Below are 19075 nucleotides of genomic sequence, written 5' to 3' on the forward strand. Positions count from 1 at the left end.
AAAGTATATGTAAAATGAATGGTTTCAAGCATCCCAGGCAAAAATTGTCCAGCCAGTGAGAGAGCACAGAAGGAGTAGTTTTGGCAAAGTAGGAAATCTTAAGTCTGAGGTTGTGCATAAGGAATGTAGTATGGGCCTATAGTAGAACTATCCAATCTGTGATTTAGGAATGTTTACTAGATTCTGTAGTAAAGAAATCCTGGCCACCACTTCTCAATGTCACACCCAGGACAAACATTGCTAATTTTCACAGTAATCGCCCTCTTGAAACTTCCATTCCTCCATGCATTATTCTTGGCAGACCTTGGCAATTCATGTAAGCAATTCAGATATGGTTACAGAATCCTTCTCAACACGGTGAAAGAGTTTGAAAAATTACAAACATAAAAAGCCCTTCAGAATGAACTCTTTTTATCTGAACCTGGACATATTGATGTATAAAAATTAGTAACATAAATAGCTTGTTTGGTAGTACTTGAGTAGTTCATAGCAGGAAGAAGAATCAGAAATCCAGAGGACCTTTTTCAGGGGGGGTGGGGGTGGGAGGCGCGATGTTCATACTTGGAAGGAAGGAAGGGTGGAGGGAAGCTGCAAAGCCGTTCTGAGATATAGATGAACACTGGGCCTTATTGCCTTGGGTGTAGGCCCAGGTAAGGTGAGCTCTGCTGTGTGGGGTTACCTTCAGGGCAGCCTTTCATGGAATGTCGCTGCTGTAGGCTCACTTGAGAGCACATTGTCATGAGACCCCCATATGAACTAGGTGGCCACCACCTTTAACCGTTAAGCATTCACTTTTGTCCTTTTTGTCTCAAGAGCATGCTGAATTCAGTGATGGTCAGAATCGTAGCAGTAACAATATTAACATAATACTGTTCCTCTTCCATATAACATATTGTGTACTGAGGTCTGCACTAAGTGCTGGAGATGTGGCATCCCATTTAGCCTTTTTAGCAGTCCGACGTGAGTGTTTTAGTTGTCGCCCTAATTTACAGATGAAGAAAGTGCGGTGTAGAGGAACTGGATTGCATGGCCTGAGTCCTGATAGCCAGTGACTAGGAGAGCCTAGGTCATCATCTGAAGAGCCTGCACACTTAACCAGTCTTGTCAGATGCTGTGTTTCCTGCTTTGGGGTTTGGAGGTGGCCACAGTCTGGTACAGTTTGGAATTTTGTCTGATAAGGCTGCATATGTACTCTTTGCCCTTCTCCTCGGGCTGTGGAGCTGAGAGAGTAGCAGACTGCCTTCCAAATGGCCAAGTGTATGAGGCAGTGGGAACAGGAGAGAGCAAAACTGACTCTGCTACTGACTTTATGGCACTGACACTTTGACAGAAGAGGCAGATGTGAGACCGATGTTAATTTACTGAAAAAGGAAGACACAGTATCGAGTGTTGAGAGGACGTGTAACAGGGGATGTCTTCCAGTTCTGCAGAGTCGGATGGAGAAGAGACATTTTCTAGGTGAAGACAGAGGGAGTGGGTGCAGTGTTCCAGGCAAATTGGACTCAAAGATCAATGGTGAGCATGAGGTACCATGACACCAAGGAAATCAAGGAGGGACCGGGCCCTTGTCCCCTGTGGGCTGTTCTTTGTACCCTATTCTGTTTTGGAAGGTCTGGTAGCCCATTATTGGTAGTATCTGGATGATTCTTGGTTCCATGCTGGTATTCTATGCTGCCCAGCATAATAGTGTGTTCATAGTGTTGAGGGCCTGCCTCTTCTTGAAACAGGAGAGCAGGGACCTCTGTATGCTGCAGTCCTGGTCCTCATTATAAATTTCTTGGCTCTGAGAAGTGACAGATTTAACATTTCATCTGTCTGCTAATTTACAAACATTTTCTGTACTTTCATCTCCTTTTTGTCCACAGCACTTGGATGATAGCTTCTAGGCTTCTGGCTTTGGGAAACAGTGGTGGGCTCATAACAGGTAGTCAAATGCTAGGTGAATGAGGGAAGGAATAGGAAGTTAACATTTATTAAATGTCTGTTGTGCTCCAGGCACCGTGCTCAACTCTTGGCATACTCTGTCTCAACTACTTACAGTAACTCTGTGATGTTGTTGACTGTGAGCATTCCCATTTGGCAGATGAGCAAAAACAAGGTTCAGAGACAGACAATGGATGACTTGTGTAAAGTCGTATATCTAGTGGAGCTGTCTTGCAGGGTCTAATTCATAACCACACTGCCATGCTGTGGGTAACAGAGATGAGAGGGCAGGCAGCAGAATGTAGCATCCTGGCCAAGTCACAGTGTGGAATGTGGTCTTGGTGACTGGTCCCCAAGCACACTAGAAGCAGGTCTTCTGAAACCACATCTTCTCAAGTCCTTTAGAGTGGCTTGCTTACGGTTTCTGACCAGCTACAGTATGGCCAAAGGATGACCTGTTGTCCTTACCCAGGAGGACAAGAATGCAACATTGTGTCCACCTAGGCTTCTCCTCCTGGACCCACCACCCTTGCCACTCTGGATAAATGGTAGTAGCCAGCAGAGAAGAGGTCCCTGGATTGGCTTCTGGGAGCATCTTGGATGCACAGTACTGCAATGCAGTAGGTGCACAGAACACCACCTTCTGCCTTCTGGTAACGTATTCACAAAGGAGGTGTTTCCAGATGTAGTCAGCATCTGAGGATTGTCTGAAAATAGCTCTTTTTTCCACCTCCATAAATACGTCCATTCCAGAATACTTCTTAACAAGGACTGGCAAATTTATGTACCGAATGATGTAAAAATATTCCACCCTCAAATTTGCAGTAGCTCAGCTTGCTATTTAAAAAGAAAGAGAGAACTCCTGGCAATATTTATAAGCAACAGTGGATGGTTTTAAGTAGTTTAAGAAAGTATGTGTGGTTTGAGGGTTGGTGTTGTCCAGATAGCTAGGGAGTTACAATTGGCTGGATCCAGGGAGGAGAAACCCATGGACTTATTCCAATGCACCATAATCTAAGCTGATTTTAGATGGTTGAACAGGCGTGGCCAGTGTTGGCTTATTTTATTTCTGAAAGAGGCCCTCAGCAAATCTTAACAATGTGGAATCCTGCCGGAAGCTCATCTGGACTTTTCTTCCTTTTATACTTCAACTCCATGTTTACACTTGGTATAAACATTGCAGAGTCTGAAGATTCTGTAATCTGTTGTCATGATCACACATGGACTTCGGGACACTGTATAGCATTTCATTTTCAAGGCATGGAGAGATCTCCTATTTCATGAGCATGAGAACAGAGGAAGCCTTTTGGGCAAATTGCCATCTTTTTATTGGTCCAAGAGTTTGTTTAAGCATTTGAACCTTCATGTGTCAAAGTCACTTTTGGAATAAAGACTGCTTTTCCTCCAGCTTCTTAGTAGGCCAGGACAAAGGTATCATTTATTCCAATGAGACTCTAATGGGAGCTTTCCTGTTTGGACACCCACTTTGACTTCATTGGAAACAGAAGTTCTGGGCATTGTATTTTTCATAAATTTGGCTCAGACTTTAATGGGGTCGTATTTCCCACCTCTTTTTTTTTTTAAATGGATTTCTTTGTCATTCCTTTAGACCAGCATGTGTGAGCTGGGTGAAAGTAGAGCAAACTGATCTCATGTTTTGATTTATGAACTAAATCTACACGTTTTGATTTTGAAGAGCATTCGCAGGCCGGTGCCATGGCTGGTTGAGAAGTCTTTGCCTGTGCAGATCCCTCGTGGTGCAAGATATAAAACTTCACATGTACCATCACACCACCACTGCCCTGGAGCGTGACCAGCACACACGTACACACATACTTTATTTCTTTTCCTTTTTTGTTTTTTGGGGGCACCCTTTTGAAGACTGCCCTTCTCCCTTTCATGTGAATTAAAGAAACTGGCATGGAAAACTATTTGACCTGGAATTTCTTATGATCATTAGTGGCTGTTAATCGCCATTGAATCGGCTCTGAGCCAGAGACCATATGTGAGACAGAACAAAACAATGTCTACTCCTATGCCATCTTCGTTACAGTCGGTATCTTTGAATCCACTATTGAATTTATGTGTCAGCCCGTCTTACTGAAGGTTTACCTCATTTTCGGTGACCCTCGACTTTACCGAACATGAGGAGCTTTTTCTGTGATTGGTCCCTCTGGATGATGTATCCAAATAAGCAAGTTGAAGTCTCAAACAGTATCTGTTATGATCCACAGGGTTTTCATTGGCTAATTTTTAGAAGCAGATTGCCATACTTTTCTTCTTAGTTTATAAACTCCGCCAAAACCACCCACTGTGGGTGACCCTGCTGCTATTTGAAGTACTAGTAGCATAGCTTCCAGCATCACAGCAAAATGCAAGCCACCATAGTACAACAAACTGACTGACCAGGTGGTGCTATCAATGGATAGTAACTCAATAGTATATCAAAAACACCCTCTTAACAGAACAGTTAGTACAAAAAATTCAACCAAGGTCAAGGGCTGCCTGCTGGAGAAACAGTGGCATGGATTCCTCATTGTGTGAGTTCTGGGCAGGGTCTGGTGTTTGCTGCACATCATCACTACTTTACTGCCCGTAGACCCTTCAAAACTGGATCTTGGTCACATGACAGGCACAGCTGCACAAGAGACACCCAGAAGGGCCATGTGCTTGGTTTAATGTGCTGTTGTCCCAGTCTTGGAATTCTTAATACACTTTGTTCAAGAAACCTTATTTTTTTGTTTCTCATTGGGTTCCACTAGTTATGTAGCTGGTTCTGCATGGGAGTTGTTTGCACAATTCAGTACATAGAAACTTTCTGGGCACTGTAAATTTGAATGAGGGTTGTTCTGGGAGCTAGTTGAAGTTCACCTTTATATTGTCCAGTTTTAGATAGTCTGAGTTTTATTATGTCTGAATTTGCAACCATTTCTGTAGGTTTGTGTGTGGACTTTCAAGAGGGTCTTTTGTTGCAGCATTAATCAGACAGACTAAATGAGAAATAAAAAATTACCCATGCCTTTCTGTTCTGAGTGGCATTCTGTCTACATCTTCATGAGGATGCGAGTTGGTTTTTTTCATGTGGTTGCAGTTGGGTTTCATTAAGGTCAATATGACCTGTGTTTTGGCAACATCCAGGTGGCTCCTGGTTGGTGGGACTCCATAATGAAGAAAACTCAGTTGTACCCCAGCAGACTGTTACAGCCCTGGGGTGGGGCGTGGGGGTGGGGCGTGGGATGGCTGAGGAGCCAAGTGAGGTTCTTGTGTCAAGGGGGAGAACCCTGACACAGTCACACATACCCTAGGGGAGTGATGTGCCACCACTCACAGCCACTCACTGCCTCTGGCTCTTGAAAGGTGAGCCAAATTTTGCCTCCACATCTTCCTCACTACTTGTTATTTTCTGTTTTAAGTAGCTAGTCTAGTGGGGGCAAAGTGGGTTTTTGTGGTTTAGATTTGCATTTCCTTAAAGACTGGTAGAGCTGTGATGTGGTGCTGCGGGGTTAATGCTCTGGACTGCAAGGTCAGTTTGAACCACAAAGTCAACGGTTCAAGCTCATTTGCTGCTCCTTGGAAATCCTATAGAGGGTCGCTATGGGTTGGAAACCAACTTGATGGCAATTAACAACAGCAGTGACCCTGGTTGCGTAGTGGGTACAAGTCAGGCTGCGAACCTTAAGGTCATCACTTTGAAACTACCAGCAGCTCCACGGAAGAAAGATGAGGCTTTTTTCTCCCCTAAAGATTTACAGCCTTGGAAATCCTATGCATGAGTCAGAATTGACTCCACGGCACACCACCACCACCAGTGACTAAGACTATTGGTCATTTTTCATGTGCTCATTGCCATTTGTATATCTTCTTTGGAGAAAAAGCCATTCAAGTCCTTTGCCCACTTTTAAATTGGTTCTTTTGTCTTTTTTGCTATCGGGTCTTTACATTTTTAAAATGCATTTTTATTACGGATAAATTTAAACATATACAAAAGTACAGAATATAGTGTAATGCATTCTCACATATATATGACCCAGTTGCAGTTAACAACGACTTACCATTTTTAGTTCATTTATTTGCATCTCCAAATATTTTAAAGCAGATTCCAGATATTGCATCTTTTTGTTCTTAAATACTTCAGTGTGTTTCTCTAGCTAACGAAGACTTAATTCACTTTATTACAAAGAGCAAAAATGTTAAGTCTGTGCTTCTCTCTCCAGACAGCAAAGCCATCGTAGATGGGAACCTGAAGCTCATCTTGGGCCTGGTGTGGACACTGATCCTGCACTATTCCATTTCCATGCCTGTGTGGGAGGATGAAGGGGATGATGATGCCAAGAAGCAGACGCCAAAGCAGAGACTGCTGGGATGGATTCAGAACAAGATCCCCTACTTGCCTATTACCAACTTTAACCAGAACTGGCAAGATGGCAAAGCCTTGGGAGCTCTGGTAGATAGCTGTGCTCCAGGTAAGAACTCGTGGTTGTCTAAACCATATCTTTGAGGGTGTATATTCTGGTTTGGACTCTTAAGACTGTGTGTTTTCAATGGGAAAGCCAGGCTTACTGTTATTGGTATATTTTTTCTGATTCTAGCTCATTGTAAGACAGCTAGTTGAACTAAAAATAGCTCTGTTTTTCCTCCCAGTGACAGGTCTTAGAGGTGCATCCATCAACTTGTTGGAGCACTGAACTTAGTTACTTGTCTAAGTTCCCAGTGAAGGCCTTGGAGCAGGCCTTGAGTTTAACTTCCAAACCCCAAAATCCTGCTGCTTCCCACAGTTGGTGCCTAGCTTCCCACTAGCTTTAGCAGAAGCATGTGGGTCTGTTAGGTGGCTTGGCTTGAAAATCTAAAAACTTCCATTGAGTGGAAAGTACCCATTTTTATTAACCTCTGGGTTGACTCTATATGGGTTTCTCCGCCTTTTTCTTTCTACAATGCTGTGAAATAGTGTTTGGTCAGGATCCAGTTTGGAGCCTTTACCATTCTTGATGGTCTCGTCTTTCCTGAGTGGTTGTGTGTACATCAAACTAGCAATTATCCTCACTGATGGGATGAGATTGATGGGTAGCGTTTGCTGGTTCCCACTCCATACAAAAGCCAGAGCCTGTGCTTATAAGCACGTTTTAAAAATGTATTTAATAAAATATCTACTCTGATCATATTTTCTATTTACTGAGTACTATGTATATGCTGAACACAGCTTGAGGTTCTCCATGTGCTCAAAGCAGAACTACCTGATGTCTGTTGGCTAGAGAAGGAGGCCTGAGTATAGGCCCCATTCTTCCTCTAGAAAACCTATAAGCTGGTGTCATGCAGGAATAACTTGAAGTGTAGTATCAGTGCATTTCCCAGTAATTTCTCTCCTGCTTCCTTCCAAAGACACATTTTTGGATAATGTTCCCTGGCTTAAGTAAGCTCTTTTTACTCCAGTCATATATTCTTACAAAAGCTTTTAAAGATAATTCTAGTTTTTGCCTTTGAGCTAGTGTATATTTGAATCATACAAAATGCTAGTCCAGTCTTTTTGTATTAGTCCAGTCTTTTTGTGTATGTCCAGGAATGGGTCCAAAATCTACAAAAAGGCACCAGGCCCAAATGGTTTTACAGGCCACATATATACATTCCAAACCTTTAAGGACCTTCTGATTCCTGTTTTTGAATTCCTGATGTGGTGCTGTAGGATCAGTACTGGACTGTGAACTACAAGGTCAGCAGTTTAAACTTGCCAGCTGTTCCTTGGAAACCCTATACAGGGTCGCTATGAGACGGATCCAACTCGATGGCACTTAGCAACAACAATAACAATTCCTGCTTTAATGAAGGATGATGGCAGGCTAGTGGAAAAGTCTTAAGCTATTGCAGAGTAATTCCCACTCTACACGCTGACATCTGTGATTTCGTTTTCTCCATAAAATATATAATTCATTGAGATCTTTGGAAAAAAATCATTCTCTGAAGTAATAGACCAAGTGGGTTGTACCTACTTACATCACCTCACCTTTCACATTAGGCTTGTGGTATCTTTTAATCAGTCAGCTAATGTTAAAAGCATATTTTGTGTTATGTTAACAGGTCTGTGCCCAGACTGGGAGTCCTGGGATCCACGAAAGCCTGTGGATAATGCACGGGAAGCCATGCAGCAGGCAGATGACTGGCTGGGTGTCCCACAGGTATGTGCTGCGCCATCCACTACATGTTCGAGTGCTCTGGGGATGCCTTTCTGGGTCAGGCAGGCAGTGTGATTCTCTGTATTCAGCCTTCAAGGAATGTTACTTGAGCATTACCTGTGACACCCTCCCATCTTCCTCAGTTTACTCATAAAAAAATAGGCTTTCACTGAAAGAGTTGATTCTAAGCCATAGCGACCCCATATAGGGTTTCCAAGGAGCAGGTGGTGAGCTTGAACCACCGACCTTGCAGTTCAAACAACTTTGTAGCCTTTAGCCCACAGCGCCACCCCAGGACTCCCTGTAGAGTGTCTGCAAATCTGCATGCCATTCTTTTTTACTAATTGCTTACAGATTTTATAGTATTCCCGCTTTAGATATTTTGAAGGCTATTTTTTGAAATCCAGAGTGTACACGTAGACCTTCACGACTTATGAGCCATAAGAAATTGCTAGTATGCAAGTAGTCAACCCTTTTTTTTAACCGCTTTAAAAAACATAGTTTTAATCCATTATTTTAGGGGAAGTCACAGGACTTAGAACTTAAAAAAAAAAAAGATGTTTTTAAATCTGGATAATCTTATCATTAATGGACATTGTGGTAGAATTTGTATTGGCCATAATACTATCAGAGGGAGCACAGTGGCTTCATTGGATGACCACAGGACTGTGCTTGGTGGTTCCAGCTGACCAGCTACTCTGTAGGAGAAAGATGAGGCTTTCTGCTCCTACAAAGATTTGAAAAGTCTTGAAAACCCTGTACAGGTCGCTATGAGTTAGAACTGACTCGGCGACACTTACCAATAAAAACACCATGATGCTGTCATGGGGATGTAACAAGAGGATTTGAAAGGTGAATAAGTCTTGGAAACCTTCTGCAGTTGCTTAATTGCGGTCCATTCTCCATAGCATAGAGAGAAACCAGTGTGTTCCTTCCAGAAACTGTATTTAATAATTAAGTAGCATGACTCCTGTATTCAAAGGATTGGTGAACAAACGCGGTGGGTAGCCAGTGCCACAGGATGGAGGTCCTCATTATAGGCCCCATTAAGATCTAAGTTGATGTTTAGATCCAAATTCAGTGAAAAGCTTGCTTATGTTTCTCTGGATTGGTTTTGGAATCACGTCGCCAGTACACGGCCCATTGCTTGGCTCTTCTGCCTTCAGGAAGTGGTGTAATATGTTTTCCATCTCCTCTGAAACCTAAAATCATCTCTTTATGACATTCATGTGATATTGGCACTGTTAGTTGTTGAAGGGGTCTGCCTGGAAGAAATGGCTAAGTCAGCACACATTCTACTTTTCTTGAAATGTATGGATAGCTGTCTTGTTTCTACAGGCTAGTCATCACAATGTTTCTGGTGTTTACTATGTGAGAAAGAGTGCCAGCTGCTGCTCATCTGCACTTGATTAACCTGGTTCATGAGACAGCCTTCTGTTTGACCAAGGAAGTGTGGCTTGGGACAGTGAGGACTTTGAGTGCTGTTCAGGGCTGGGTCAGGTGGTGGAGCCAAGGCTGGGACCCCTTCTGGAGCACTGGTATCGCCTGTCCAGCATAGGTCTAATTTTGCTCTTGAGTTCAATATCAGGGGAAATTTACCCCGCCTCATTTTTTAATGGCGTTCAGTATATTGAGTGAGGAGTCCTGGTGCAGAATAAGCACTGAGCTGCTAACCACAAGGTCAGTGGTTCAAGCCCACCAGCCCCTCTTTGGAAACCCCGTATAGGGTAGCTATGAGTCAGAACCAACTCCATGGCACTTAACAACAACAATAATGTATTGAGCAAGAAGCCACAGTTCTACTGTTGGTTAGGCATTGGGATGCTCACTGCTAGGTCTGCAGTTCAAACATACCAGCTGCTCTGAGAAAGAAAGGAGACTGCTCCCATAGAGATTTACAATCTTGGAACCCCTATATAGAGTCACAGAATTGACTCAGTGGCAATGGGTTTGGTGGTTTTATTTTTTTTAATGTATTGACTTCCATGTCTACTATGTCACTGTGTTGTCTTTTAAAAAAATTTTTTTATTAATAATTGATTATTAGAGATGCAGACAGTAGGTGCATGAGTAAAGAAGAGGCCAGCTTATCTATACTCTGTTCTGTGATATGCTCAGAAACCTGTATCTAATTGTTTCTTCTTCCATGATTTGGTTTATCTTGTCCCCTTTGGAAAATTTGGTTCAGGGAATGAGTCTTGTTGGGGTCAGGGGAAGTGGGGTCATGATCTTGCTGAAATGATGTGTAAATTTGGTATATAAATATATTGTTCTGGAAGGTCCCCCAGCTTCTATCATATCTTAAAGGGAATAGTGGAACTGTTTTAAAAAACACTGATCTTGGTATGTAGGTTTAATGTAATTTCACTTAACTGAGATGCTGACTCAGTTTCTAATGTCTGCAGTGTATAACTGAGAGACTTTTGCAGAAACTTTTAGCAATTGGAAGGTGATGCTTTCTGGGTGACCAACCACCATGTTATCATTGTAGGTCATCACTCCCGAAGAAATCATTCACCCGGATGTGGATGAGCACTCCGTGATGACCTACCTGTCCCAGTTTCCCAAAGCCAAGCTCAAGCCAGGGGCTCCTCTTAAACCCAAACTCAACCCAAAGAAAGCCAGGGCCTATGGCAGAGGTAAGTGCTGGTTCTGTTGCATTTGGAACTTGTCCACTGGTGTTGGAGATTTTTATGTAACTTCAGAAGAAAGGTTCTCAAAATCAAGAATGTATTAGCTTAATTATCATTTATTTATTTGTGGCAAAGTATATGTGTGTATGTGTGTATACAAACATGCATTTTCCATGTTCACCATTTTTCAGTGTACTATACTATGACATTCATTAGTTCACCATGTTGCATAACTGTCACCCCTGTCTCTCTCTAAAACTTTTCATCACCCCAAACAGAAATCAGTGTCCTTTTAGCAACAACTCCCTTTCCCTTTTCTCTCCTCTCCCCATTCCCTGGTAAGAACTCAGCTACTTTTGTCTCTGTGCATCTGCCTATTGTCAACATTTCCTATAAGTGGGATCATGTAGGATCCTTTTGTAACTGATTTATTTCACTAACCCGTAATACTTTTAGGGTTGATGCAGGTCATAGCATGTGTCAGAACTTCATTTGTCTCTATGGCTATAGAATATTCCCTTGCCTTTTTATACCACAATTTTGTTTATCCATTCATCTGTTAATGGACACTTGGATTGCTTCCACCTTTAGACTTAAATTCTTTAAGATACTGCAAGCCTCCTTTTTCATTTTTTTTTTACTTAGAATTTCATTTGTTTCTTTTCTGCCTGTGAATCTGAGATTTTAAAAAATGCTTCTGCCGTCATATGATCGAGACAGAGTTGTTGGTTGCTTTGTGACTTTAGGGTACTTACCCTTTACCCTGGAATGAAGAAAGGGAGTGATGTTCCCATTTTTCAGATGAGGAATCAGAGACCAGGCTTATGAGGACATCATACTCAGTGACTGGGTGGTACAGGAGCTTGGGTCATCTGGCAGCTGATTCATTTCTCCTTCCGTTATGCTAAAGCTGCCTCAAGATTTCCTATTGTTAACCCCTGATGATGCTTCCTTGCTAAGATATCCTGTTTATGACCTCTGAGTCAGCAGGACCCCATTCTGCTCAGGCTCAGTTATGGATGGTCTAAGCCTTTTCCAGGCATTCATGTTCTAATTGGCATCCAACCAGAAGCACACCAGCTTTTTAAGGACAATAGTTCCATGTCGGCACAGTGTTGTTTTTGGTGAAGATTGGCACAGAGAACTACAGTTTACTCCCTGTTCTTTGGGGATGGGAGGGAATACATTGTATTCCTTAATTTTTATAGTTCAAATTGTTTAAATGCTCACAATATCATGTGTAGCCTTTCCTAAGACTAATAGGTAACTTAGTAGCTTTCTCTCCCTTTGTATGTGTGTGATTGCAGAATTATATGAAAGTAGATTGCAGATTTGGTGAAGCTCCTCCCCAAATTAACAGGCCTCTCCTAGGAATAGGATATCCTGTTACATAACCCGAATAGTCATTATCACACATGGGAAAATGAACAATAATTCCATATCATCTAATATCCAGATTGTATTTAAATATCCCTGCTGTCCCAAGATGGTCTTTTATTGTTACTGTTTTTATGTACAAACCAAGACTGATTAGGATTATTGTAGTGCATTTGTTTCTTAGATTCTTAATCTACAGTAGTCCCCTCTTCAGTTTTTTTTTTTTTTTTTTTCCCCAATGATACTGAATTTCTGAAGAATTCAGGACACTTGTAGGATCTCCCATATACTCATTCTCTTTTACTATATAGTATTTCCCTCCTTGGCATCAGCATTGTTTTAAAGTCTTGCAACAGCCAGGTCAGCTGACCATGTGCTTGTCTTAATCTCCCTGGTCAGGTTGTTTTAATTTCTCTTTTTAAAATGTGATTTCAACCAGAAAAGAGCCTGATTGTTCTTAAACAAACCCGATGGGCATCTGAAGTATTTTTTTGGCAATGACCTAGGGTTCTGTGCAGTCATTTTTGTTACATACGGATTCATTTGCAACCCCTCGATGGTGGGCATTTCAGTGGTTCCTTTTAAAAGTAATTTCTCTAAGCTCTGACCCAAAAGGGAGGACTCTCTTATTTTAAAGGTTATGCCTCCTTAATGGTGAGCAAGCTACAATCATACAATAAATCCCTAGTCAACCAAAGCAGTCAGATGGAATGAATCTAATTAATAGTAAAATGCTTGTTTGTAATAGCTTTATCACTTGCTGTCCAGCTTCCCCATTATTAATGTGAACCGGTTTCCTTTTATGGTGCTGTTTTCTAAAAAATGGCCAGCTTGCTACTGTTGAGGAATGTGGTTGCTCATTGCTATTTCCTTCATCTGCCTTTGTAAGTGTTATGCACTTGGGAAGCAAACATACCTTTTTTTCTCTTTTTCAGTAGGAAAACAAAGTGGTCATTTTAGGCAATAGGGCCACCATGTGAGGCGACGGACAGGGACAGTTTTGCTCTCTCTTCTATGTGACTACATGGCTTCCTTTCTGCCAATCAGAACAAGAAATAGAGAGCTTTCTTCCTGTTTTCTGAAAGGATTGCAAGGTTTATTTAATTTTATCTTTTGGCTGTTTAATACATTCCAGTTGCCAACTGGTTAATATGTGTAGGTCCACCCACTGAGCCCCAACTTGCTTCGATCCAGTGGGTTGAAAGGAGAACTGGAAAGAGGCAAACCTACAACAGCAAATATATCTTTGTAGTGGTTTCACTTGTGGGTTTAGGTATGTCGAAAGCATGGTAGGTACGTATAACCTAAGCAAAAACCTTTGCTAAATCCTATGTTCTGTATGAAACATTTATTGCTTAGCCAACCTTAACACCCTCTAGGAGGGAGAGGAGGAGATGGAATCAGCCTGATTCTGAGTAAACAAGAGAATAATAGTCTTTGAACATCGTGCATAGCTCCAATGCAGTTTACAAAGTGTGAGGATGTGGTTCAGCCTCCTTATCAGGGATGATTAGTCAGGATAGAGGGGGCCTTGGGGAAACTGTAGAGTAAGTTGCTTCTAGGTTATTGAAGTCAGATGAGTGTTTGTCAGTATTTTAAATGCATGTTTAATTCCTCTGTCCATTAAAAAAAACAAAAAACAGATTTGATCATTATGTAAAAATTTAAGCCAAAGAAAAATGTAGAAAATGAAAAAATGAAAGTCCACTTCCCAACTGCCAATCTCATGCCTTCTTTCAAAGCCTAGGATATTTCAGCTTTTTTGTGTGTGATGAAATGGGTTTAGATTATGTACTTTCTTCAGTTTGTGTTTCTTCCCTAAAAACATGCGAGGGACATCTTATTAGACACTTTACCACCATTTTTCCTAAAATAAGTTATTTATTGGAGTTCTGGTATTGCTCTGTACGATAAGCTTGACCACTAGGTTGGTTTGAACTGCAAGGTCCATGGTTCAAACTCACCAGCCATCCCTCAGAAACCCTTTTATGTAGGGTCTCTGTGGGTTGGAACCAACTCAACGACACTTAACAACAACAACAAATACAGATCTAGAGTCTAGGAACTAGTGAGTGACACATTGTCTTAAAATATCCATGGCAAAGAAAAAGCAGAGATGGAAGGAATTCTAGAGATTAAATGAGATTTAACAACCAACTGTAATATGTAAACCTGATTAGATACAATGACATCTAGAATTTGCATCACAGTACTACAGTAGGTGGGAAGACATGTGAATGTAGGTGAAATAAGACTCACTGAAACTGGATGATAGGTACCCAAGGACTCACTATATAATTCTCCACTTCTATGTATATGTCTGAAAATCTCCATAATAGAAAATCGTGTGTTAAAAGTAATACCTGAACTTCTGCAGCTAGGAAGATGGCATCGAGGATACTTTTCCTTATTTCTCCCAGGAAGTACAACTAAAAATCTTGAACATTATATATGAAACAAACAGAAAACTCTGAAAGGCGAAGAAATAAGGCAGACCAGCTAAAGACCTTGGGACCTAGGAAAGTGAGTTCTTTGGATCTTCTTTTTGCTTTAGGTATCCTAGACTTGGAGCTAAAGGGGCTGACAACCTGGAAATGCCAATCTGCACAAACACAAAAAGCCCCAACAAAAGCTTGCACTCTCTAGCTAGAGGACTAGCTTAGCATGGCAGAAAAATTTCAGACAAGAGCCACTCTACTCGAGCCAAATACCGCAGAAAGCAGCCTGCCCCATAACATTGCTTATACCAGAAATGGTTAAATGAAGAGTCGTGGGTCTCGCCACAGTCCAGCCAAAATGAGGTCACCACACCTTGATGTCAGTTGAGGCCATGTGAGGAGCACAGATGAAGTCCTCCTGCCTGTCCCATCCTGGAAAGTATCAGTGAAGGCCTAGTGGGAAGTTAGAGCTTTGATTCCTACAAGCAGTAAGGAAAAGCCTCTCCTTGCTTCCCACACACATGCCTCAAGTATCAATAGAGGCTGAGTAGGCAATCTAGACTTCTGTTCACACCTAGAAGTAACAAGGTAACACCCCACCCCCTGGTTCCCTGCCAAAACCATGTCATAGAAATCCAGCTTAAACAGGAGGTTTGAATAAGATCCAGAGTCTTATAATATCCCAAATGTCTAATTGTCAGTTGTAAGTCATTTGTCATTCAAAGAATCAGGAAGATCTCAAACTGAAGGCAAAATGGCAATCAATAGATGCCAATGCTGAGCTGACAGAGATGCTAGAACGATCTGACAAAAAAAAAAACTTCATTAGATAAGCTCAGCAGTCAAACAACAGAACAAAATACTGGAAAAATGACTACAGCTTCAGAGATTATAACAAAATATTCAGTATTTGTTGTCATTAGAGAACTCCAAAGGAGAGAGAAGAAGGTGGGGTTGAAAGAGTACTTGAAGAAATAATGAGCAGAGACAGCTCAAATTTGGCAAAGGTTGTAAACCTACAGATTTAAGAAACTTGAGTGAATCCCAACAGGACGAAGTCCAAATACATACACCAAGACACATGGAAGATAAACTTCTGAAACTGAAAACAAAAAAAAATTGAAAGCAACAAGAGAGAAAGGAAACCTTATCTCTAGAGAAAAAAAACAATGAGAATGATAGCAGATTTCTTATCAGAAACTGGGAAGACCAGAAGGAAATGATACAGTAATTTTCAGGTGTTGAAAGAAAAAAAAAATTGTGAACCCAGAATTTTACATCCATGAAAATATGTTAGGGAATAAGCAAGACATTCCTGGGTAAAGGAAAACTGATAAAATTGTCACTAGCAGTTCCACCCTAAAAAGATGAATAAAGCTCACTGAAAAGAAAGAAAATGTTTTAAAAAGGAAAAGAATCTTGGAATGAGAGTCCTCCTGGAATAAAGAAGAAAGAACGCAGTAGGCAAAACTCAGGGTAACCACAACAGACCCCTAACCCACAACCTACCAAGATGAAATAGACTACCTGGGTAAAGGATAGGGTTTCTTACAACCCCACCATATGAATTATCATTATGTCAGAAAGTTTAAATTTAAAAAGACATGATCATGGACTATAGTTTTAATAAATTTCAAGCACTGTAATAATAATGGTCTGTAATGAACAATGAGCCACCCTGTAGTTTACACCTCATTCTTGCTCCCCATTCACCTCTTTGGAGAAAAGTCACAATTATATAGACTTTTACGTGAATTGCCCTTAACATTTCTGAGTTGGGTTTTGTTGAAATAACAAGGACAAAGTATTTTCGACCTGTTTGGTGCTTTATCATGGCAGTTTGTGTCCGTCTCCCACAAGGGAACTGCAGGGTTGAGTTCCACCATCCCCACACTCAATCCCAACAAGGACACACAGTGGGATGGCTGAGGGGTCAGCATGGTCCAGCTTGTAATGTGTTGTGTTGACCCATGGCAGGAATCGAGCCCACTGGGAACATGGTGAAGCAGCCAGCCAAGTTCACTGTGGACACCATCAGCGCTGGGCAAGGAGAAGTGATGGTGTTTGTCGAGGACCCAGAAGGGAACAAAGAGGAGGTATCTGGGAGACTGCTGCCTTATCCCCTGTCTAGGATCCCATGGAGTTTTGGGGGGCTTGTAATGGAGCTGAAATTGTAGCTCCCATATTCCTCATCAAAACTCACCACAAAAAATTTTTACCAAAAGTGTTCGGAGACTTACAGGGTTAAAGTAATATAGCTAAGGGTTATAATATAAATAAGTATCCAGGGGCAAAGGTCTCATTACTGAGATTGTAGGTACCGAAGGCTAGACTTTCAAGGTCTTTCTTGTCACTCTCTTTCCACACTGATCATCTTTTGGTTCCTCCCTCAGGGCCATTGCACACACTGCTTCTACCTGCCTGTCCTCAAAGGACCAGCTGTCCTTCCTAGCACTTAGCTTAACCAGAAATTCTAAGTTTATTGGTATATGAGGGGACTTCAAAAAGTTCATGGAAAAAAATTGAGTTAAAACATAATGGAATTTTCCACGTACTTTCTGAAGCCCCTTGTATTGTCAGTTTACCCCACTAAGAGATTCTGTTTAACTTGCTCATTTTTTAGCTTTGATACTTAACAATGTGCCTGGCACTTGATAGGCTCTGGTCCCGGTGTGTCTCTGGGTTAATGCACTGGACTGCAAGGTCAGTTTGAACCACAAGGTTGGCAGTTCAAGCTCACCAGCCACTCCTCAGAAACCCTATACAGGGTTGCTCTGAGTGAGAACCGACTCGATGTCACTTAACAACCAACAGCATCAATGATGTCTACTGAGCTAGTAAAGGTTTTTACTACTTGCTTTGTGTTTTTCTAGAGTTTTAGCCCTTGAAACAGTGGAGAGCCCTGCCTTTGTTACTCTTGGTGTTTCATGGTTTTGTTTCTGTGAGTTCAGGGTGCCCAACAGAGATGGCAGGGCAGGACATTGCCAGTGTCTTCAGGGTTCTGATTGGATAGCTCATTGCGGGACCTTGGCTGACACAACACACTGTTCTCACACCTAGCACCTTTTCTAACTGCCTCTCATCTTTGCTGCTAGGCACAAGTGACCCCGTACAGTGACAAGAACAAGACGTACTCTGTGGAATATCTGCCCAAGGTCACTGGGCTACACAAGGTAAGATGAGAACTCTTTTGGACTTGCTTTTATATGCTGATGTGAGGGAAGAGTGTTTTAGGAAGGAGAGTGAGTTTCTTAACTTCAGATTTTTCTATCTGGTTATACAGGTATCCACACTTATTGTAGACAGTTTGGAATCTTTATGAATCAGACCCGAGACATTAGCTAATACATTTGGATTAGTTGAATTCACTGATTAATTTCTCTACAGTGCCATTCAATTTTTCTAACTCCGAGCAGGTAACTGATGGTTGCAGTTACATGCCTGGGTTGTAGATGCCATGGTGATTAAGCTGTGGGATCCCTGTCCTTATAGCTTGCTTCTTTTAAGTATTCCCCTTCAATGTGCTCTGAGGGTCTGTCACACACACTGAAGCCTGACTGTGGAGACCAGTTGACGATAATGGAAGCATGTGGTTTCTACTACAAGCTTGTGCCTGGAAAAGCCCTGGGGATTCAGCCTGACTTCATGTCTGAGACTTCTAGGCCCTTTATCTCAGCAACAGTTTGTATTCTATTTGAGGGAGAATCTAGTTGACCTAAGGAGCACTGGTAGCGTACTGCTTAGGGCTGCATACCTCAAGGTCAACAGTTCAAAACTCCCAACTGTTCACGGGAGAAAGATGAGGCTTTCTGCTCCTGTAAAGATTTATAGCCTCGGAAACCCTGTACGGTATCGCAGAGTTGGAACTGACTCCACGGCACATAACCACCACCACTAGTTGGCCTGTCTTGTGAGAGAGTAAGGTGACCCAGGAATGTGCCCTGCACTGGGAGAAAGCCCTCAGTAGCACATACAGGTCAGTCTTGTATCCCATCCGAGTCGCTGAGATGTAGATCATGCTTACCACCTCAGGTTTTAGTAAATTTACGTGGATCCATGGCCTTAGATTTCACCTAGAACCTTAAAACATCAAAGATTTGTGGGGAGAAAAAAAATCTTGAGGTTGGCAGTATAGTTTGTTCATTCTAATAAAATATGAGTTCACATGAACCTTAACACCCCTGAAAAAATTCACAGATAAAACTGTAAAGTTTTAGATAGAAATGGTTTTTCTTTGTCTCAAATCCATATATCTGAGAATGAACTTAGTCTTAAAAAAAGATTTGTTTTTTAGTTTGAAATCCTAGAACTGTGTATTTTATTCTGGGAGAGAGTACCTCCTACAGTCCCCCTGAAATGAACTAGTGTCCAGCGGTTCATGCATAAGTACTTTTTCTTTTGTTACAGCTGAAGCTAAGCATGTTGACTAAAACACTTTTAGTTTGCTAAAAGTAATTAATTTAGAGACAAGAAGCTCTGATAGCACAACAGTTCAGCACTTGGTTGCCAATCAAAAACTTGGCAGTTTAAACCCACCTAG

At 41.7% G+C, this 19075-nt stretch overlaps 1 protein-coding gene across 4 annotated transcripts in view; it reads left to right on the forward strand.

Moving 5' to 3' along the window:
• Window positions 1–19075, forward strand: part of FLNB (filamin B, beta) — a 182052-nt gene that overhangs the window by 77101 nt on the left and 85876 nt on the right. For all 4 annotated transcript variants that reach the window (XM_006862076.1, XM_006862075.1, XM_006862077.1 and 1 more), the window contains exons 2-6: window positions 6138–6386; window positions 7993–8090; window positions 10579–10726; window positions 16513–16631; window positions 17631–17708. In XM_006862076.1, coding sequence (XP_006862138.1) covers window positions 6138–6386; window positions 7993–8090; window positions 10579–10726; window positions 16513–16631; window positions 17631–17708 — 692 coding nt within the window. The remainder of the gene's footprint in view (window positions 1–6137; window positions 6387–7992; window positions 8091–10578; window positions 10727–16512; window positions 16632–17630; window positions 17709–19075) is intronic.

The sequence above is a fragment of the Chrysochloris asiatica genome, unplaced genomic scaffold (assembly GCF_000296735.1).
Source record: "Chrysochloris asiatica unplaced genomic scaffold, ChrAsi1.0 scaffold00046, whole genome shotgun sequence".
Taxonomy (NCBI): domain Eukaryota; kingdom Metazoa; phylum Chordata; class Mammalia; order Afrosoricida; family Chrysochloridae; genus Chrysochloris; species Chrysochloris asiatica.